This window comes from Ostrea edulis, chromosome 5 (genome assembly GCF_947568905.1).
Source record: "Ostrea edulis chromosome 5, xbOstEdul1.1, whole genome shotgun sequence".
Classification (NCBI taxonomy): Eukaryota; Metazoa; Mollusca; class Bivalvia; order Ostreida; family Ostreidae; genus Ostrea; species Ostrea edulis.
In genome coordinates, this window is record NC_079168.1 from 17,357,776 (window position 1) to 17,380,539 (window position 22,764).

The 22,764-nt window shown below is 34.7% G+C and overlaps 2 protein-coding genes across 5 annotated transcripts in view; one reads left to right on the top strand and one right to left on the bottom strand.

Moving 5' to 3' along the window:
- Nucleotides 1-4,278, top strand: part of LOC125649853 (putative ATP-dependent RNA helicase DHX57) — a 19,578-nt gene extending 15,300 nt beyond the window's left edge. Inside the window, exons 19-26 of the mRNA XM_048877675.2 lie at nt 1-96; nt 1,518-1,601; nt 2,332-2,469; nt 2,563-2,677; nt 2,794-2,855; nt 2,997-3,086; nt 3,200-3,343; nt 3,502-4,278. Coding sequence (XP_048733632.2) covers nt 1-96; nt 1,518-1,601; nt 2,332-2,469; nt 2,563-2,677; nt 2,794-2,855; nt 2,997-3,086; nt 3,200-3,343; nt 3,502-3,645 — 873 coding nt within the window. The 3' untranslated portion in view covers nt 3,646-4,278. The remainder of the gene's footprint in view (nt 97-1,517; nt 1,602-2,331; nt 2,470-2,562; nt 2,678-2,793; nt 2,856-2,996; nt 3,087-3,199; nt 3,344-3,501) is intronic.
- On the bottom strand, nt 4,212-22,707 carry LOC125649854 (N-terminal kinase-like protein). Of its 4 annotated transcripts, XM_056166824.1 has the most exons (21): nt 22,642-22,693; nt 22,445-22,561; nt 20,876-20,935; nt 19,995-20,075; nt 19,748-19,864; nt 19,251-19,477; nt 18,141-18,231; nt 17,898-18,053; nt 17,641-17,799; nt 15,850-15,957; nt 12,498-12,611; nt 12,173-12,265; nt 11,448-11,510; nt 10,436-10,624; nt 9,884-9,959; nt 9,325-9,456; nt 8,954-9,093; nt 8,661-8,774; nt 7,643-7,849; nt 6,676-6,964; nt 4,212-5,743 (listed from the first exon to the last, which is right to left on the bottom strand). In XM_056166824.1, exons 2-21 carry the CDS (start codon nt 22,556-22,558, stop codon nt 5,595-5,597), a joined length of 2,679 nt encoding a protein of 892 aa, XP_056022799.1. In that variant the 5' UTR covers nt 22,559-22,561; nt 22,642-22,693; the 3' UTR covers nt 4,212-5,594. The 4 variants fall into 4 exon arrangements, with proteins under 4 accessions (XP_056022799.1, XP_048733634.2, XP_048733636.2 ...); XM_048877677.2 differs by having other exon boundaries at nt 6,676-6,961; nt 22,445-22,707; XM_048877679.2 differs by lacking the exons at nt 22,445-22,561; nt 22,642-22,693 and adding an exon at nt 20,163-20,240 and having other exon boundaries at nt 20,876-20,927.
- Between the last annotated feature and the right edge of the window lie 57 nt (nt 22,708-22,764).

Genomic DNA, 22,764 nt, shown 5'->3' on the forward strand with positions numbered 1-22,764 from the left:
GTATCTCCATTTGACAAGAGAGATGAAGCAGACAAGAAAAAATTGGAATTTGCTGTGGGAAATTCAGATCATCTCACTATGCTCAATGCGTACAAGGTATATGTTGGTGAACTTCTCCTAAACGTGGGTACGATATGATGTACATGTAGTTTCATGGCAGTGCATGTAATTGTTTATGGTAGGATAAAAAGTTATGATGTCACAGTGATAAGGCTCTCAAACCTGAGCGAAGGAGAAAATTGCAGATCTTTTGGATTTTTTCTTCTTCTATTTTTCTCAAATTTCTCCACTAATTCTTGAATTTAAAACAAAAAATTACTCGGGATAAATTGTATTTGCCATATGTAGGTCTTTGAATTTCTTAAATATTGATGAGTATTGAGGGTACCGTTTAAGTATATATGATGACATAAGCCTCGAATAAGGCAGTTATGGTAATGAGAGTGTGCAAAGTTGAATGCCATGGTAGTTTAACATTGAGATAAACTTTAGTATTTCATATTCCCATGACTTATTAAGTTCATGAAAATTTTATTTAACGTGATTTGAAAAAAATTGATGGACTCTTTTTTTCATAAAATAAGATAATAATAAATAAACATGTTTGTAACAACAGTGAAAACAGGGTTATACTTAGTAAATTTTCACGTATTATTGATTATATTTTTGTCTAGACCACAAATTCTGAAAAGATACTGGAAAAATTATTGAAAGAGTATCCATTCCCTGTAGTCTTTGTGAATTTCAGGGAAAGTTCATGAGATAATCAGTTTTTTCTGCTTTCCAAGGAAAGTAACTCTTCCTTGCCCATAGCTCCCTTTTATGACAAGAACCCTCAGATGATTTGGACATATTTGTATTGCGGGTCAACTGCACTGCAATTTTACTAAGTATAAAGAAAATTAATTTACAAATAATTTTTTTCATACCTGTTTCCTGTGTATCTTTAAATCTAACACCATTAGAAATATCCATTATGCAGCATCCAGAGGACTGTTGTGAAACAGGAGTTCAAATTTTAATGATGGATTGTTTTGCTAGACAATGATACATTAGAAGAAATGTAATTTGCAAATGAGGCACCCTTTTTAATTAGAATCTGTTTGTAACAAAAAGTTCGATTCTGGGGATCAGAAAAACCAGATCCTTACATACATTGAAAAACCTCTCCATCTGTAGAAAAAGACTGCTCTGAATCCAAAGGGAATCATAGGCCTGTGTTCATTTTAAGCAAACACCTATTTTATACCGACATGCATCTTTAAATGTTTTATAGATATTTCTAGATATAACCTAAAACAAACTAATTTTGTATTGAGATGCTGAGGACATACAGTGTAGTTATTGTATCTGTGACATCACTATCCACTTGAAATGACACATATGACATACCCTGTATAATGGATAATCCACATTGTTATGCCTTTGTTTGAAATTAGATTTATTTATGTATTTCTTCACATCATGATCTATAATATCATACAAACACAATGTTAATTTGTTTTCTTGACATACAGGGATGGATAGAGTCCAGAATGAAATCTCATAATGAGGGTTACAGATTTTGCCATGAAAACTTTCTGTCATACAAATCACTTCAGGTGAGGCTCATTAAATCATTCCAATGGTTTTGCAGTACCCTTACACTGTGTTTGCTTTAGAAATTAAAAATAGTATTTTTTAATATGTATAATAAAATCATAGTGGTACTTATTTCTGCTAAGTATTTGGTCAAATGAAATCTGCATAATTTCATACCAGTGGACTTAAAGTATTTATCTAATTTCATGTAAGCCCTATGCAATTCAATGGAATTTCATACCCGCTGACCAAACCAAAACTGGTAATCCATGAAATTATGACTCCATGGAATTAAAATACATGTATATTTACAGTAATTCACAAGGTCATGTGGTTAAGAATGTGAGAAAATAATCCATCACAAGTTTATTCATGTAACATAAGGGAAATCTCATTTTCAGAGTTAAATATTTCAGTTAGGGACTTAGCTAGCCTCCCTGACTGTAATATTCAATCGCTTGGACAAGATTTCTTGGACCCGGTACAGATGCTAATCATAGATTCTTGTAATTTAAAAATATGGTTGTGATTGATGCATTATCATGCATACGACCAAAGTCATGTGGTCAAAGTCAAGAGAATTTAATTTCAAGTCTAATCCGCACCATAACTTTGAAAAAAAGTGTACATGGTTTGTAGAAATGGACTTAAAAGGTCGTCTTGTACAAGTCAACATGTTAGGATGTGTTCAGACATTGGATAACAGTAGTCATGATGAACCCTCATATTATGACCTTGACATTTTTACAGATGTTGGCCAGCATGAAGCAGCAATTTGTAGAGCTTCTGTCAGACATTGGGTTTGTGAAGGAGGGGGTTGTGGTCAGAGATGTAGAGAGAGCAGCGAGAGGCGGATCCGATGGGGTGGTGGATGTCACAGGAATAGAGGTGGGGAAATAAAACTGCCCGTTTCATCTGACAAAATATGTATTGATTCACTTTTCATTGTTATTCAGCTTTGAATTTTCTTTTGGTATATAGGCAAATATAAATTCAACAAATTGGAAGCTAGTTTCTGCCATTTTGGTTGGAGCATTGTACCCAAATGTTGTTCAGGTGATGAAACCATCAACTAAATTTAGCCAGGGTAGCACAGGTGAATATAAATGTCCAGATATATCCAACACTATTATGTAAAGCTCTAGCAATATATGAACCATGGAGTTTGCTCTCGTTTGTTTACACATACTAATGTGAACTTTTTATCTATAGGTGCAGTTTACAAGGCTCCAAAACCTGATGAACTGAAGTTTAGAACCAAAACAGATGGCTTTGTATGTAAAATGAACATTGCCAACCATTTCTTCTGATCTCAGTACATTTTTGATGAAAATATTTCTTACTAGCGTCTGTAATGAATGTAGGGCATTACTGCAGCATTTTGTGTAGTGAAACAAGTTTTATTTGATATTCAGGTCCACATTCATCCGTCCTCCGTGAACTTCCAAGTTAACCATTACGAGAGTCCATATCTTGTATACCATGAAAAAGTGAAAACCACAAAGGTACACCATTATCAAATCCGTTAACTGTTGATAGTACTCCTACATGTACACTTCAGCATATTCTGTTTGAATTTTCTTCCCGTTCCTTTGGTAATTTGTGTACATGTATTTAGGTATACATCCGTGACTGTACCATGGTCAGTATGTATCCCCTGCTGCTGTTTGGAGGGGGGAGCATTTCAGTGGATCTAGAGAAAGGAAACTTCATCCTCTCCATAGATGATGGTTGGATACGATTCCTAGCAGATTCACCCAAGGTATAAATCACCTGGTGCATTGCTTATCAGTGAAACTGAGTCCAGTAACGCAGAGATTTTCATGATTGTTGCTGTTTTTCTCTAACCAAAAAATGCAAGTAGTCACACATTTGCAGCATCAACAATATCAGTTATTGATGTTCTCCCGATACTTGCAGGTTGCAGAGTTGGTGCGCGAGCTAAGGTTGGAACTAGATCAACTTTTGACTGATAAAATCCAGAACCCACATATGGATCTGTGTACCTGTCCAAAAGGAAGCAAAATTATCGACACCATAGTTAAACTGTTCAGCACTCAGTAAAGCTACAGCGAGTTAACGTATAGTTCTAGTAATGTTGACGACAGAGTGCAATCGAGTACTGGGACATTTTAACATCTATGCAGTTTATTTTTTTATTTGATAGTAGTATGGAGATCATCTCAGAGGGAGAGGTGCTGCATTCAGAATCAGGACTGTACATTTGTATCTCTACTTAACCCAACAATTCAAAGTACTGTATAATGGGTATTTTCTGCTGGTGGAAATTTTTGTGATTTGTTCCCAAAGAGGTAGCAAATTATATTCTGTGTTTCCAAATTTTTACTGTTGCATTATACCTATATACAGGTAAATACTTGTATTTACATGTATCTTTTTTATACATTTCACAATTGTAATGTCTGCAGATTTTTACTAACTGCAGAAAATACCCATATATACAGTATCCTGTTTGGTGCCAAATTTTATAACTACATGTACTTGGGATATCAGAATTAGAAGTGGATATAATATACATATATATCTACATGTACATTGTATCTCTTATGTTCACACTAATGATGTATAATTGTACATAGCAAGACTTGATAAAAAAAAAACTTGTTCAGTATCTTTTAATATATTTATTTCATTTCTCCCATGAGACATCGTGCAATAAATTGTGATCAACAACTCTTTTGTCATTCAAGTGTTTTTGCAATACTGAAAATCCTAAACCATCAATACTGAAAATCCTTAACCATGTGGTCTTCATATCATACGTGTATTCATATAAAGTTGATTCATAGAAGCCTTGGGTCATAAAAACTTGCTCATAAAAGCATGCATACATCTACTGTATTAAAAGAATCATATCAATATTATTGCACATCCCTTGCAACAAATGAGAAACACAGTTACGCTATCCTGATCTTCAGAAAGTTTCAGATCATTGAGGTAAATGTCCAAGCATGTTTAATGTTTGCAAATTAAATTTTCAAAAGCATGAAATCAATATTAACAAAATGTTAAAATTTGTACAATGTACTTCCTGCTGAATGTTTAGAAATAGTAGTAAAAGAAAATAACCTTCTGACATAATATATAATTTATTCATTTTATCTAAATTTTCAACAACACTGCCCCCAACTGTACAAGTGCCAAATTTGACCTGGACACTGACATCTAACCTAACCTCAAACTGTAATACCATTATATCTGACCTTTTAAGTACTCCAAATATGAAGTATATATCTTGTAAAGTTAAAAAGTCATGATCAAGGTATTAAAAAGAGAGATGAATGAACCAGTTGACAGGCTAGCAAGAGTGTTCAAAGGAACATATGTTGCCTACAATGGCATTATTATTAAGAAATACCATCACTTAAGGAATACAAATAGCATATGTCTTAGTCCAAGGATGTCACAGTCAAAGTTATCCCCAAGTATCACAGGAGTCTGAAGTTTCATAAAGTAAAAATCCATGATAAAAAAAAAATATTCACCATCTTCAGTGGAAATTTACCTTCCAGATTTTTATTTCAATTTAATTAATAAAACTTCAGATTCCTGTGGTTTGATACATGTACATATGCCCTAGATCATTATTCTCAAGGCATATAACACCTTCCACTCTTTACTTGTACATGTATTGTACAAAGTAAATCAGATTTTATTTACCAGGTTTTTTTTATTTTTGTGAGAGAAGCGACTTGTCAAAATTGCACCTGTTTATGTTGGAATTCTTCACAAAAATTTGTTTTAGTGCATAACTTACTGTGTCGACCTCATGATAATATAATGTCCCACAAAAATAACTCGATTTACAATATCTTACAAGAAAATGTCATACATATTCATTATATCTCTGCATCATTACAAACTATTGCATACTGGTATATTACTAATTATTGATTTTATTATCAGCTGTTTCAGAGAAAGACAGTTTGGACATTCTCCCTTTTGTGCTGAATTTTACACAGTACATATCACATTCACACTGACTGAAGTAATCAGTCAAAGGCTGTTTTCTTGGCACCAAGTTTTAACGCCCCTCCTCCCTTCCTGGCAGCACGCTTCTCCTCGATTTGTTTTTGCCTCTCCAATTTCTTTTGTTCTCTTTCCTCCTTCCGTCTCCTTGCATCATCTATTTTATTAGTACCTGAAACCAGCAATAATTTTTTCCTGTTGTAATTTTAAAATTTGAATCACATTGAAATATTCAAAGAAATATGAGTTTTCAAAATTATATTTGAAAAGTCTCCTGAAATTCTACATGTGGACTGATGTACAAATATCCCTATAAAGTTTTCATCCCATTGAGAACTAGATCACATACACCCTTGGTATTACATATCAGTGCATCATGATTAAAAATAATCAGCCTAGAGATCTTTCAAAAATGACATTGCTCCTATTCATTAATCTATTACGACTCTAAAGGGAAAAATCTATTTTGTTGTGTAAAAGAAAACAAAAATGCATATTACAAAGAAATATTCTTGTAATGAAAGAAAGCAGAGGTGAGCAAGCTCACATACCCCATGCTCAAACATTGCCTGACAATGTCTCGCGAATGGTAATGTTATGCATTACTGCAAGAACAGGACAGATGGGCTCGAAATTCTAAGTTCAAAAAAGGCATAACTCTCAGAAAAATTATTGAATCAGAATTTCCTGGGAATATGCACATCTACACAGTGTGTCCTTATTAACTACAAAGTGTCACGAAATTCTGTTGAGCGGTTTCAAAGGAGTTGCGGTGACAAAAAAAGGGACTGACGGACGGGTCAAAAACATTATACCCTTCGCAACTTCGTTGCATGGGGTATAAATATGTACATAAACAATTTTTTACTAATAGCACCTGTCAAAGGACTACAGGCAAAATTCTGAAATACCAACATTTTTACATTTTTAAAAGATAGAGAGACATTGTTTTAAATCAATTTATATGCCAAGTTGGACGTTGTGAACTAGCAATATGTAAATTTTACAATCAATTTACTATTGTGTCATTGATTATTTAATAAAACTTCACCAACATGCTTTGGATATCTTTTGACCTTTGTTCATGAATTCAAACACACGTACCTGCCCCCCAGTCATCCACATCACCCCAGCCCGAGTCTTCCCACCTCGAGGTATCAGTGGGTGGACTAGAACTCTTCTGCTTGGCTGGTCGACTCTGGACTGTGGTTTTGTTTGTGGACCCGACAGTACCCCATTCATCTGTCCCCCACCCTGAGTCCTCCACATCCCATCCTGACTCGTCATCCTGAGCCTTCTGTTGACTAGATTTGCCAGAAGAGGGAGCTGGACTGGATCGGGAGCTGGCAGGATTAGATTTAGGCTTGGATTGCATTGTTTTCATTGGTTTCTGCTGATGAAGAAAAATCAGAAATTATTTTTTGGTAACCAATAGAACTCGTGCTCTTCGTGGACATTATGGATTCAAAATATTTTTTTAAAATGCAAACTATGCACAAAAATAGCAAATTTGACACTGCATGTTACACCGCAGTATAAATTCTGCAATATACTCTTACTGAAATTACACAACTGAAGTACATGATACTCTTTTAAAATGAACTTCTGGGAAAATTCCTAATCACAACTAAACATTCTTCCTCAACATTAATGTAGCGAAAAAACATAGCCATCCAGTTTGAAATTCAGCTTCCAGCCTCACCACTCCCTCTCCATAATTATAGCACAAAAAAAGATCCCAACACATTTCTTATTTTCATGCAACTGATATAATCAGGTAGCTGACTCCTATTTATTCATCTAATAAAAATTCATCAGCTCCATGTCTCACTCAAAGCACCCAAATCCGAAGGGGGGAAATTCCAGGACGACTTTAGCTTGGTAATGTTTTGATGTGAACCCCCAGGTGATGACAGGTTTGTGACCTGCATACTAGTAGTTCACAGAGAAAGAAGACTTGTTGAGCTTTAACAGTTTGTACAATTGTACATTCACTACAGGATAAAATAAGTTCACACCTGAAGATGTCATTATAATGTATAGGACAATTCTACACACAGTAAGTACTTACTGTAGGGATTCCCATAGCTGATGAGAAGAAGTCTCCTTCGGTAGTGTGTCCTGTGTCCCCCCAGTTATACTCCCCGGCCATCGTCATACCACTATCCTCCATACTCACAAACTCGTTACCAAAGTCCTCTCCCCAATCATCCTCTGCTGCTTTTGGATTCTTGGAGCCTAGCTTCATGACACTGCCAGATGATTTTTCATTACCACCCTAGCATATGAGACTATGTATTAGCAACCAAACTTAAAATTGGAAATTAGATTTAATCAATTGATTACATGTATTTCTATTGTAAATATCAGGTACAGGCACTAAAAGTTCTATGAAAGTATATAAATCATGTAACCTGTGTAAAAACAAAACCGTTATTTGATAGATTCTACTGACAGTGAGAAATTCAACATCACCAAAATGGAGAATCATGCAGTGCACCAATATTTTTGCAATTTTCAGGAAATAAATCTTTTTAACACCTTTTCACATAGCAAATAAGATAACATGGTCTAACCAAATCAAGTGTTTTTATGTTTTAAAAATTACAAAAAGACTATTTATCTAAAGGTTTTTGGAAATATGATGTAGACCGAAATGTATATGCAAGAGATTATGGGATTTCTGGGATATTAGTCAACATAGCATTAAATCATTCTGCCAAAAAATAATGTAGTTTGCCTGATAACTATATCAATTTGCTAGATGCATTGTTGATTTCTCAGAAAACTATGTTGATTTTTTAGATCTATGTTGACTCACTGGAAAATTATGTTGACAAGTGGATGATAGAAAATGGTATAAACATGCATTTTAGGAAAAATACTGAAATCATGACTGACAACCATCATTTTAATATTTTTCATTAAATGAAAATCCAACATTTCTGACAAATAAATGCAGATATTTAATACAGGTAAAAGAACTTTAAGGTTGATTATCATAGTTACTGCCCTTTGTCTATAAAAAAAAAAACATGCAATTTTAATAGATTTTTTTTATATCCTTATCTTAATTTTATGAGACTCACCTTTGGAGCTGTATCCTCTAGACTGCCCCAGTTATTGTCATCATCATCCACATTCCAACCATCTGTAGCTCGTGACAGACTCTCCCCTGGATCCTCTTCAACATCTGAAGTGTCCTGCCAACAGAAATACAACACAGCATCATGTGAAAGTCTTCTTTAATCTACATCTGACATTTTAAGAAGATTTACATCACATTTAACTCCCTACACGGTGTCCTCTGCAGGTTCTTATTAATAATTGATAAACATTGATGAATACTAAATATACGTCGATCAGAAATCCTGTCACTTACATCAATCTCTCCCCATCCCTCTTCATCCCAGCCGCTTTCCTCCGTTCTACTTGGCTCTGGTTCTAACTCTTCCGTGTTCGTTGGCTTAGGAGTTGGCTTACTGGGAAGTTCACCAACATTTTGTGTTTGGCCTGATGGGCCTGAATATCATAAATCATAAAAGTATTTCTAATTCCCAAGAAGTATATATACATATCAGAATATGTATTTCAGTACTGACTACCAAATGTCTAAGATAGATAGGTAAATAGACAGATGGATAGATATTGCAAAACCTAGTTCTCATACATGTTTTTAAACACAAATGTACTTTGAACATACATATAACATTTTCTAAAGAATAAAATCTTAAAGTAACATTTTCTTCCCACCTGCTGGTTTCTGCCTGGTGCCGTCCTTCTTGTACAGTTTTGACGTGAGAGAGGACACTCCCGTCACAGCCCACCCAGCCCAGCTGGCAGCGCTGCTGGACACAGAAGAACCTCCAGATAACACATCCTTCTCTGTAAAACCAACAGTGTGGAGTTGAGAATCAAGTTTCACTTTGGTACAATCTGTGCTGTTGCTATTCAGTCACAGGCCAAAAATAATCCCTGTATTCAGGATTCCATAATCACCCTTTTTGTTGATCCCCTGCTAAAAGATTTTTCTTGCTGACCACACTAGAATAGTATTTTTTCCCCAAGAAATATCAGATGACAGATATATACTTTTCCCTTCCATGTTACCCATATATTTTCAAAATCCATTTCAGGAAAATAATTGAAAGGAAAAAAAATCCACTAACCCAACATAATTTTCATTCTTGACCATTTACACAACAAAATGTTCACCTGAGCTAACATTTACTCAGCCTGGTGCATGTTTATATATTGTTTCTATTATTTTTCAAATTCACAACTGCTTGGTAATATATACTAATAGAATTACCCATCTCAGCTTCTAAATCTGGATTTTCTGAAACCTTTTCTAACTTCTCTAGAAAACTCTTTATTCCTCTGAATGCCTAAAACAAATATACAATGGATAACATTTTCAAGCTGCATGCATGTATATTTCAAATGCTGACACAAATTGTGAATAAGTTTTTAAGGCAGTTTACCACACAATATAATTCAATTGACAACTTTAACTATTCACTGAGTATATGTTCCTACATGTATGACTATGTATTACAGCTGTTGATGAATACTGTTGATTCCTTATTTTACGCGAGTACTTATTATCGCAAAATGACTCATGGGTGTCAAATCGTGAGAAAATAAATTCGCGAGTGCTCTGCTGATCAAGTGTTTTTGCGTGCATTAAAGGAATATAAACATTAAAGCGAGAAATATTTTTTCGTGAGCGATGTTTCTCACGAAATTACGCGATAATAAATTTGTCGCGTATATTTAGGAATTTACAGTAGTCACAGCTAGATTGTGGGGTTTGTTCCCTGACAAACAGATCTCTGATAAGTCCTGTGGAGAGATTTCTTACCTGGTCTCGGACTCCTTTCTCTGGGTCTCTGGTCATGGAACACATTGCTGGTAGTAACCTTTGAGCTATTTCATTTAATGTAAAGAAGTTCTGGGTGGTGGCCATGCCAAGTATCCCTGCCTGTCTGGCTGGAGGGAAGGGGTCCTTAAGGGCCCTCAAAAAGGCAGATGATATCATTTTCTGTCTCACCTGGATTGAAAATCAACCTCATACACAATGTATTCACATAGAAATCATCATGCTTCCTGTAAATTTGTCTTCCTAATTATCACTCCAAGCATATAATACTAAGCTGAAATAGTAGCACAGCAAGCATTTACAACAAAATTCTCATGCACTGAACCAAAATCAATCCCGGGACCCTGTGAACGAAAGGCCTGCACTCTACCAACTAAGCTATTTAGGCGTACAGGAATTACAATCATGATTTAACACAACATAAACCTAATTTTTCAACATATATTAAAAAAAAAAAATTTCAAATAACAGACAAAAATTACTTGTATAATCTGAAATAGATGTATCTTATTTAGCTAACTGTGCCTAACATTAATTTAATCTAACAATTGGCTGTGTAAATGTATTTTCTTTTATCAAAAAAGATCCATATATAACTCTTAGTAATGTTAGTCTTTTAAACACTTTATGCAGTAATTTTTCAGTGATATGCTGACAATGACACAGACTGTAATGTCTGTTAACTTGTAAACATGATTGGCCAGTGTAAGTCAAGTCTAAATAAAAGAGTCACCATATAAATCATAATAGTGTAGAGTTTTGCATGTACTGAACTATGCTGAAAAAGTCGTCAGGGTTTTGAAAAATAATGTATTTCCTTTCATCCATCCAACAAAGTTACCAGAGTTAAATTCCTGACAACCGTTTTGTTTAGACTTACTTGTGGATTCAGATGACAGGCTATTTGTTTAGACTTACTTGTGGATTCAGATGACAGGCTATTTGTTTAGACTTACTTGTGGATTCAGATGACAGGCTATTTGTTTAGACTTACTTGTGGATTCAGATGACAGGCTATTTTTCCAAGACAGACTGTTGTGTTTGTTCTTATTCCACCCTACAAAACACATAGTAGAGAACATTTATACGCATAATAAATACATGCATCTATTGAATGTAAATTCAGACAGACTGTTCAACATGAATGTGGAATCCATTTACATCTAGAAATGCACTCATTATCGAACGTACAGTCTTGTCAGATCAATCACGGACCCATCTTCCCACCTGGTCATCTTGTCAGACAAATCACAGACCCATCTTCCCACCTGGTCATCTTGTCAGATCAATCACAGACCCATCTACCCACCTGGTCATCTTGTCAGATCAATCACAGACCCATCTACCCACCTGGTCATCTTGTCAGATCAATCACAGACCCATCTACCCACCTGGTCATCTTGTCAGATCAATCACAGACCCATCTACCCACCTGGTCATCTTGTCAGATCAATCACAGACCCATCTACCCACCTGGTCATCTTGTCAGATCAATCACAGACCCATCTAACCACCTGGTCATCTTGTCAGATCAATCACGGACCCATCTACCCACCTGGTCATCTTGTCAGATCAATCACAGACCCATCTACCCACCTGGTCATCTTGTCAGATCAATCACAGACCAATCTACCCACCTGGTCATCTTGTCAGATCAATCACAGACCCATCTACCCACCTGGTCATCTTTTCAGATCAATCACAGACCCATCTACCCACCTGGTCATCTTTGGCCTGCAGTCTGGCAAAGTGTTTCATCACCTCCTCATTCAAGCTCTTATAGCTCAGTTTAGGGGCAATAAAAAGGATAGCCTACAAGTAATCAAATGTATTGTCTATATATTGCAAAATTCATAATCCTTAGAGTAAAACGATGAAAATAAATATCAATAACTTACACAATCACAACCACACAAGCTAAAATTACTTCCCTAAAATGTTTTAAAATTCCTCTGATATTGAAAGTTTTTACAATGAAAGAATAACGCTGATGAATTCTAATAAAAAAAATGCATATATTCAAACACCTCAATTGAGATCCTACCTTAATTGTAGATTCCCTGACCACAGGATTTGTATCTGTAAAGCCATGAACGATATGTGGGAAAATCTTGTCGTTTACTGTTGCTGGTTGGAGATACTCTACGAAAGTGTCGATCTGTAAAATGATGAGTATTCAATCAGTTTTAGTCAACATGGACATCCAATGAAATATAAACATATTATATTTACATTCACTGAATCTTTTCTCTTATATTTCCTTTGAAATTGACATTGCTTTCATCATAGATACACGTTTGTAGCAAAGTAGTTCGAGACCTGTCCACATAATCATGGCAAAATATGGAGTGTCATCAAGGTCAAAGGCTGCATTGGCTGTTGCGTTTAATTTCATGAAATGGTCAATGATATGATATTTCAGTACTTAAATCTAGTTCATACAGTATCTAAAATATACTTAAACAATAAAATGTTTTTTTTTTGTTGTTTTATGTGATTATGATTTTTTTTTTCTGCAATGCTAGCTACCTTCATCACCCGATTAAACGACAAAGAAAGCATTTTATTGTTTAAGTAAGATCAGCAGAAGGAACAGACAGGTCAGCTAGAGGTACAGTGTGAGATGCACTACTCTCATATTGCATTATTTTGATTCTTAATACACTTTGTACTTTAACAGACAGAGGGACAGATGGACAAACTGGTGACTAATCATCTTAGCCTTATCAATGCTGTGTCTATCTTCTTTTGTGACACGAAAATTGCCCATATAAATTTGACCCTTAACCTAGAAACATAGGCTTCTTTCCCTTATCATTAGGAACATGTGTACTAAGTTTGATGATTCTAGCCTTAAACCTACTGTTTTTATCTGGCCAACAGGATGCTGACAGGCAGACAAATGCACTGCACCAAACCATAATAAGACATGTTCATGAAAAATGTAAAACCAAAAATAATACACAAGACCAGGTGAAAAGCTTATATAGGGTGTTTTTCTTAAGCCCTTATTTGAAGAACTTTGCTTCAGGTAGTATCAGCCATCATCAGGCTGTGACATACTTTCTTTACATCATTTGAATAAAAGGTCCTAGCTTAAAAACTGTGACAGGACACACACTGTCGATAGACAAACCAAACGTTCTGAGTGTAAAATATTACTTCCAATTTTACCAAGCTCAACAACCTCTAATTATTTTAAACATCAAAGAAAGTTAGAAATTGTGAGAATGTAAAATATTACTTCCAATTTTACCAAGCTCAACAACCTGTAATTATTTTAAACATCAAAGAAAGTTAGAAATTGTGAGAATCAAAATCCTTGCACTTTACACATCTTCAAGTTATATAACAAGAGGCCCATGGGCCATATCGCTCACCTGAGTCACCTTGGTCAATATCAGAAGACTTTCCATATATATTTGCATGTAAAACCGTAGTCCCTATTATGGCCCCAAACCTACCCCTGGAGGCCATGGTTTTTGCAAACTTGAATCTACACTATGTCAGAAAGCTTTCATGTAAATGTGAACTTCTTTGGCCCATTGGGTCTTGAGAAGAAGATTTTTAAAGATTTTTCCTATATATTTGTATGTAAAACTTTGATCCCCTCCCCCCTTGTGGCCCCATCCTACCCCCAGGGACCATGATTTGAACAAACATGAATCTGTACTATGTCAGAAAGCTTTCATGTAAATATCAGTTTTTCTGGCTCAGTGGTTCTTGGGAAGAAGATTTTTAAAGATTGTCCCTATATATTTGTATGTAAAACTTTGATCCCCTATTATGGCCCCATCCGACCCCTGGGGGGCATCATTTTAACAAACTTGAATCTGAACTATATCAGGAAGCTTTCATATAAATCTCAGCTTTTCTGGCTCAGTGGTTCTTGAGAAGAAGATATTTAAAGATTTTTCCTATATATTTCTATGTAAAACTTTGATCCCTAATTGTGGCCCCATCCAACCCCCGGAGGCCATGATTTTAACAATTTAGAATCTGCACTACCTAATAAAGCTTATCTATAAATTTCATCTTTTCTGGCCCAGTGGTTTTTGAGAAGAAGATTTTTTAATGACCCTACTCTATTTTTACCTTTTCTTGATTATCTCCCATTGGAAGGTGGCCTGGCCCTTTATTTTAACAATTTAGAATTCGCTTTACCTAAGGATGCTTTGTGTCAACTTTGGTTGAAATTGGCCCAGTGGTTTTTGAGAAGCAGTCAAAAATGTTAAAAGTTCACAGACGGACAGACGGACGGACGCCGGAATACGGGTGATCAGAAAAGTTCACTTGAGCTTTTAGCTCAGGTGAGTTAAAAAGGTCCTAGCTTCAAAACTGTGAGAGGAGTTAAATAAACAAACCAAGTCCTTTGTTCAATATAATATTTCCAACAATGGACTAAGTTCAACAACCTGTAATTTTCTCAAATATTAAAGAAAATCAAAATCCTAGCCACATGCACACCTTCAATACCCATACAAACACTGTGAAATAAGAAGGATCTCACTTGAAAACTGGAAAGAGTAAGACAGACAAATCAGGTACTCTTTATGTAGTATTTCCTCAAAACTGACCAAGTTCAACAGTCTGTAATTTTCTTTAAAAAGACTATTTAAAAAAAAGAGAGAAAATCAAAATCTTTGCCACATCTTCAATACCCATACAATCACTCTGTAAAAGAAGGTCTTCACTTGAAAATTGTGAGAGGAGTTAACCTGATAAATTATGTACCCTCCATATAACATTAACATTCAAATAAAGGGGCAAAACTCCTGCAAGAGAGATAGAAATAGAAATGGATAAAAACTGCAAGATGATCTAAAGCGATCCACAAGGAAGCTGTACATAGCACGTTTCAGCTTAATGTGTGACAGAGAAGTGAAAATAATACAGAAAACCCTGACTATACAGATGGAAAGATGGACTGAAGGGCAGATGTACAGACATCGCTGTATCATAATACGTCCTGTCTAAAGACGGACAGCTAAAAATTGATTCAAAAAGAACAAGATGTGTTTGTGAAACACAAATGCCCCTGATAATGGCAAATTCCGAAGATGGCCAAGGTCACAAGGGCAAATATCTTGGTACCAGTAGAAAGATCTTGTCAAAAGAAATGCTCATGTACAACATGAAAGCTTTAATATTTACCATTTAGAAGTTATGATCAATGTAAAAAAAAAAAATTAAAAGTAGGTAAAATGTCAAGGTCAAAAGGTTCAATACCCACGAAAAGGTCTTGTCACAAGGAATACTCATGTGAAATATCAAAGCTCTACCACTTATTGTTCAAAAGTTATTAGCAAGGTTAAAGTTTCAGACAGAATTACAGAATGACAGAATTACACAATATGCCCCCCGATCTTCGATCTCGGGGGCATAAAAACTATTACCTGTTGTAGAAGTTTGACTCTTGTAGCTCGGTCTGGAGAAGTGAACAGCTTGACGACACAGGGAACTATTCTATTCTGATATTCTTCTGCATCCAAAAACTTTCCAATCTAAAATACAAACCCTTTTAATGTATTTAAAACAAATAAACGAAACAAATGAAAATCTTATTTCTCCCAAAGACCGTCTTTTTGCAAATGACGCAGAAGACAGAAGATGTGTTTGATGTTGTACAAGTTTCTGGTGATATTTCTGTCATTCACAAATACACAATAATTTGTCATTGAATATTTTGAGTTTTATTTTCACTACTAAATGTATTACAGGAGATTCTTTTCTAAACACAAATAGAGTTGGGAAATAATGTTCTACTTAGTTAGACATTTACACAGAATTGATAAAGGTGATAGCTAACAGCGTCTACTACATGTATCTATGGTTAACAGATGACAGTATTGGAGTTGTATATGTACAGTATATATGTACATGTATTTCAGTCAACCAACCTTGTTCGTTTTACATATAAACATTGAGCATTATCATAATATTTCAGAGATGACCTTGATCTGTTATATAAGGTGGCCATTTTGGGGTGAATATAGCGTACCTTTCTTAGATTTGTGGACATTGCGGTTCTTTAATTTTTGAATTGCCAACATCATGTATTGTATACTGCATATCAATTCTTAAATATAGGATATATGTTTGTATACTGATGATGATTGAGGTCGGGGAAATTCTTTTATCATATACCCATCAATGTATCGTTCTCTGATACTGTGGATTTCACAGCGTGTGATCCAGTTTTCCGGATCACCACACTATGGTTTTCTGATTCCGTATCAGTATCCTCTGAAACTTATGCCATCACAATGACGTCACAATGCATCAACGTAACGTTATTTGTGGAAAATATTGACCGCGTCACAAAACAAAACTACGTACACAAAACATAATTTCATGGTATGTCTGTGTTTTTGATAATTTGGATTACATTTATCATCTTATAAATGTGGATTTAAAATGCAGAAGGAGGTATATAATAAATTATCATTACTACAGTAACTTGATCCGAAGAGTTGGATCACGTCTCGTTGACAGGCGCGGATCATCAGATCAAACTCGACGCTTTGCGTCTCGTGTGATCTGATGATCCGCGCCTGTCAACTCGACGTGATCCGACTCTTCGGATCAAGTTACTGTAGTAATAATATATATCACATCTGTGACAAAGTGAAATAGATTGAGATGGGTTTTTTTAATGGTTCGTGTAGCTGTATGTTCTGCGTACAAATTAGTTATCATAACTGTCCATTCACAACTTCCATTCACCCATAGGCTTAATTAACTTGGTTAGTTCATAGTTTGTCTTCACTTCTTATGCTATTATTTTTGAATGCTCAAAATGATATGAGAATTTAAAAAATTCATTATATCAAAGATATGCTCATGACATTTTCTCTTTTTTATTATGAATGATGCAACTTTACTCTACAATTATTCTAATTCCAAGACATAGAACTTGCATTCTCAAACAACATTAGTGCAAAACGTTTGATTTTCAGAACTATCCAAGTGGGAGTTGTGCATCATCAGTACAACGTGTTTACCATTAATAGCTGTTCAAATCGCAAAAATTATGTCAGCAAATGAAAACTCATGTAATTTAAGATCACACAAATCACACGTTAAATCTGTACATGTACAAGTTAATATGGATAGTCCTGCAATATTCACATTTGCACACAGTGTTGGAGATCAATGTAGTAATTTCACATAAACTGAAACCTAACCTTAAAAAGTGGAGCTAAGATATGGGACCCAGCATCTCCATACTCAAAGGCATTCAACAACTGCGGAAGAATCTTGTTTTTACAGAAAGCTTTTGGAAAGTCATCTAATGATGGAGCTAAGTTGGCAAAGAACTTTGTCTTCTCTGACTGGTCTTTAATCTGTAATGTATTGGATGAAAATATGAAATACATGTGTAAATGTTGAGTAAAATACTATAACAAATGATTTGGGCTTTTGTTTTTCAAATATTCAATACCTGGATTTCTTCTAAGAAGAGCATTGTCTTGACAAATGAATTCCGCATAAATCCTTCACTGCTCTTACAGTTTTCTATGAATCTGGCTGGATTTGGACGTGATTTTGGATTGGCTCCTACCAGTTCACAGTAGTTTGGCACTAAATCTTTGGGGATCTGAAAAACATATATACATGTACTTGCATAACAAATGAATTTAAGAACTGAATACTCAATACACTGATGCAGTATATATGCCTTTACCTTGCCAACAGACTTGAGGGCACTGGTCTGTGACAGTGTGCCATTGAACACCTCCCATATCAAGCATCCTAAACCCCACATATCTGTGGACCTGAAAAAATTAAATTGTCAATAATGGAAAAATTACTGAAGAATACTCGTAGTCTTTTTAAAATATCTGCATGTTTTTCGGGGTATAGTGGTACACATTTATATTTTCCGTATTCCAAATAACTACATTAATTTACTGTATTTGTATATGCCATTTTTCAAACATCCTACTGTATTTTGGTAATTTTTGCATCAACCATCTTTTATCTTAGATTTAGTCACCTCATTTGGAATACCTCTACATTTTTCTTAAATCACTGAATTTTTTGTTTGGTTGGTTGTTGTTTTTTTTTGGGGGGGGGGGGGGGGGGGGGGGCTTTTTATTTGGGGGGGTTGGGGTTGTTTTTTTATTTGTTTTTTGGTTGTTGTTTTTTTTGGTCCAACAGATTCTTGTAGTCGAAAAACTGTTTTTATCAGATCAGAAACATTTATTTAATACAAGTAGCAACTAAAAATAGATTATTTTACTAATGTAGTATATGCCCATGTGTCATTATTTTACTAACAAACTAAATGCTATATCAATTTACTCTTTCATACAAGAGTTTTTAAAGACATGTGCTTAGCCTTGAGGCAGAGAGTGTAATCTTGAAACATGTTGGTAGTATGTATCAACTCTATCTACCACTCCTAGAAATATCACTCAAGCATTCATTTACCATCCAGGACCATGTTTTACAAAAGAACTCACGACTAAGACCAAAATCTTCTTTCACAATTTATTTCATTCTTTGCGTTGATTAAATTCAATAAATTGTGATCTTAATGTGAATATTAATTTAGTTATGTAATTTGATATAAGTATAATCTCACAAAGTTAATTACATTGAAGAGTTTTTAAGACTATGTATCATTTTTAGTCTTGGTCGTAAGTTCTTTTGTAAACCAGGGCCCAGTAACATAATGGTTCATGGTCTTTCAAAGAAAATAAGTGAGATTTCAATGTAATACTTTGTATTATATGAAATTGCTGTAATAAATTCATTTTTTTTTTTACATGTCTTATGAAACAAGAATTACCATTTTTCCGTCCTTGCGCCTCTCCGGTTCTCAGTCTTTTCTGGTGGATCATATCTGTCAAGTAAAGGGAGAATCTTAACAGGCGGCACACTATCCTGGCCTTGAGCGGGGTACATGTAGTCCACGCTCCCCAATTTCCATTCCCCAGCCTGATTGACAAACACGGAGGACAAACACACATTGTTGTGGATCAGGTTACAATCATTGATAAGGAATGATAAACCTTTCTGAAAATAGAAAATAACCTCATGAAAACAGGCACTGTGCATACATATTCATTTCCATAATACAGTGTACCTTTGATGTCAACAAGATTGCTTACCATCTTTACACATGAAACATTCAAAATCTGATTGGTTGAATTCTTCAATTTAGATTTATAAGCCAATATTGAACACAAAATATGTAAAGTTTCCCTAATCAATATGTCACTTAAATATCAATATTTTAATATACAGTGTAGTGCCAGCTCTTATCAATTCCATATGAAAACTTACAGCAACTTGATGGATGCCCCATGATATTGCCATCAAGTTTCGATTTTCATTGCTATCATTTAGATAATTTTCTAAAGGTACAACCGCTTCTGTGGCAAAGTATATCACTTTATCTGTCTGAAAGAAGAAAAGAAATATGCAGAATGTAAAATTCTTTTTCTATTGTTACTCATCCATATTCATGATATTCATAACTTAATGTGCTACAGAATACATTATTACATCCAATGTTATAATAGTAACAAACCTCAACCCCATCCAAGAAACACACAATGTTGGGATGCCTGAGGGTTTTAATCCTCTTAAACGCACCTTTAGCCACCTGTACCTGTGTAAATAAATAATCACTTTAGTGAAAGAAACATGTTTGCAACAGTTTGATATAATGAATTCAGATAACATAAAATGTGTAGACCTGACTTTCAGATTGTTCTACCGGTTACTGTTGCAGCACGGTCAACAGAGTGAAGAGTGTACCACTAGGGTACTGAAACTAAAATGTACAAGATGCATACTTGAAGTCACAAGCTGTGATGCTGTCATTTGCAATTACATTGGAATAAAATTGTGCAAGAAATGATCTGGACATGATTTGAGAATGTATAGACAAAAAATTTCAGAAAGTGACCTACTTATGAATCATGATACACCTTTCCCCAAAGATGCATCAGCTCACCAGGTTTAATAGTCCTAGGTTTCACAGCGTGAAAAATATGGTCCGGACATAAAAAAGGTAACAGACAGACAAGAAATACCATACTATTTCCCGTTAAAACATGGGCATCTAAGACTTTTGGAATAAATAACCGGAGTCTCAGTTTTACATATCATGACCAAATTATGCTAAAATCTCTTAAACTACATTACCTTAATGTGATAAAAGAATTCACATTTATGTACAAGTACAAATAATGATGCACAATTATAATTCCTAAATAATACGTATCCTGGTTTGAAGTTCCGAACAGACTGATATCATCAGATGGAGCCATATAACTTGTAGTCTGTATGAACACTTTCTTGAGATTCACTGCTTGCTGATACTATTAGATACAGAGCTATAATATAACTTTTTGTGGTCTACATAAACACTTACTATAACTTTTTGTGGTCTACATAAACACTTACTTGAGATTCACTGCTTGTTTTGACATCAAATGCAAATATGGTAACAGGCTCTCCTGTTCCCTAAAAAGAATTTAATTTGAAAGATAATTCTCAGATTTGATATAAGACTGTCAAAAGGAATTAAGTTTGTAATGGAATTTAATCACTTTGACATCTGATATAATAAGCATCCAATTATTAATATAGGGGTTCTTTAATGTTTATACATGTATGAATAAAATTCTACACTTGTTAAGGTCAATATCCAATATCTTAACACTTCCAATGAATTTGGTTTAATGTTACAGTAATATAACTGGACCTGTAGTCGAAATTATTCACCATACAGAACATTTTATCAGTAATGAACATTTGTTTGTTAAATTGGTTAGTGACTATCCTTTACAAACAGCCATATTCGTTAATTCAGCCTATCTGTTAAGAAAAACATATATCTATAAGTAACAAAATGCATCTGAATGTAAATCAAAAATATAATTTATATCCTTTCATTACCGTAGCCTTACTGAGATATCCCAATGCATGCATTAATATTTCAAATAATACATAAAGTGACTTATAGGTCCTTTGGGCTGTATGTATATATATATATATAATTTTCATATGTATGAACTTGTAATGATGTACATGTCACTGTAATAAATAATTACTTATTTACTATTCATCATCTCTACCTAAAGACTTCTATACTAAAGTGTTGAAAGATAATGTTCACTCTATATACTGTATTACACTTGTGTACTTCTGAATACATACTGGTCAAACTTCTGTGAAACAGTTTGCAGTTCTAGTTTGAAAATGTTTATATAATGATGCATATTCAGAGTAGCCCCATTTGTTGGAGGTACAGTCATCATGTTTTTCTGCAGGAGAACTCGTACCCAGATTTTCATAATACAATGACAAGTTTTTCTTCTAGGAGATCTCGTACCCATATTTCTATTTGTTAAAGAGACAAAGTTTTTCTCCAGGGGAACTCATACCCAGATATTGATGGGTACGACTTCTCCAGGAGAACTTGTACCCAAATGTCTGGGTACGAGTTCTCCTGGGTACGGGCTCTCCTGATACCAAGGTACAGTCATCATGTACTGATTGTACTCCATTCTTATTTAAAGTCTGAACTCACAACTTCCAACTCATGAACCAAACGCTACATGTTTTATAATGAACTGACAGAAAATTGAGCAACATTGAATGTAATTTGAGATTTCTCTCCTCTTATCCCTCCTTTGAAATTTTGACATACAACAGGTACTGTTCCCGTATGTGTAAACATAAAAAAAATGAGTGTAATAGTCAAAATAATCTTGGATTACACTGACCAAAACAAGAAAAATGAATGAAACAAATTTCCCACTTACTGATATCAAAATGACTAGATTATACCTCAACCAAACATTGATGCCATGACTCTACCTTAGTATCCACTAGTTAAAAAGTACATAAATTGGTTCTTTCTTTTTATTATTCCTCGATCCATATCCCACTGGTCAAGAACTATCATAACTCTGCTTATTCATACAAATACACAATTTCGTTTAATTTTAAGTACTTTTGAATCAGTACCTTCTTTTTTCCATAGTGAAGGGTCCAAATAGATTTGTTTTCAAGACCAGTTATTTTCTCTCCTATATCATAATGAAAGTCTTTGGCTGGATCGCGAGAGAAAAATGACCACATGTTCTGAAATCAATTCATCCACTTAACTGATAAAAGATAATCAAACCACATTACAAAGAAATTTGTGGAGTAGGCTTAAATACGGTTAATGAAGTTAGTCTTCTTTGCGTGGATCTTGGTTCGTGTCAAACGTAGACATGCGCACTTGCGGTATGTCGTAAACAGATGTATAAAAAGGAAATGCTATCATTTTTTAGATTTATTCT

Coding starts and splice junctions, on each gene's coding strand:
- LOC125649854 (XM_056166824.1), bottom strand. CDS start 22,558: ATGTGGTCATTTTTCTCTCGCGATCCAGCCAAAGACTTTCATTATGAT. Junction 18,054..18,140: donor CCCTCAAGTCTGTTGGCAAG/GTAAAGGCATAT, acceptor TATGTTTTTCAG/ATCCCCAAAGATTTAGTGCC. Junction 7,850..8,660: donor TAGAGGATACAGCTCCAAAG/GTGAGTCTCATA, acceptor CTCATATGCTAG/GGTGGTAATGAAAAATCATC.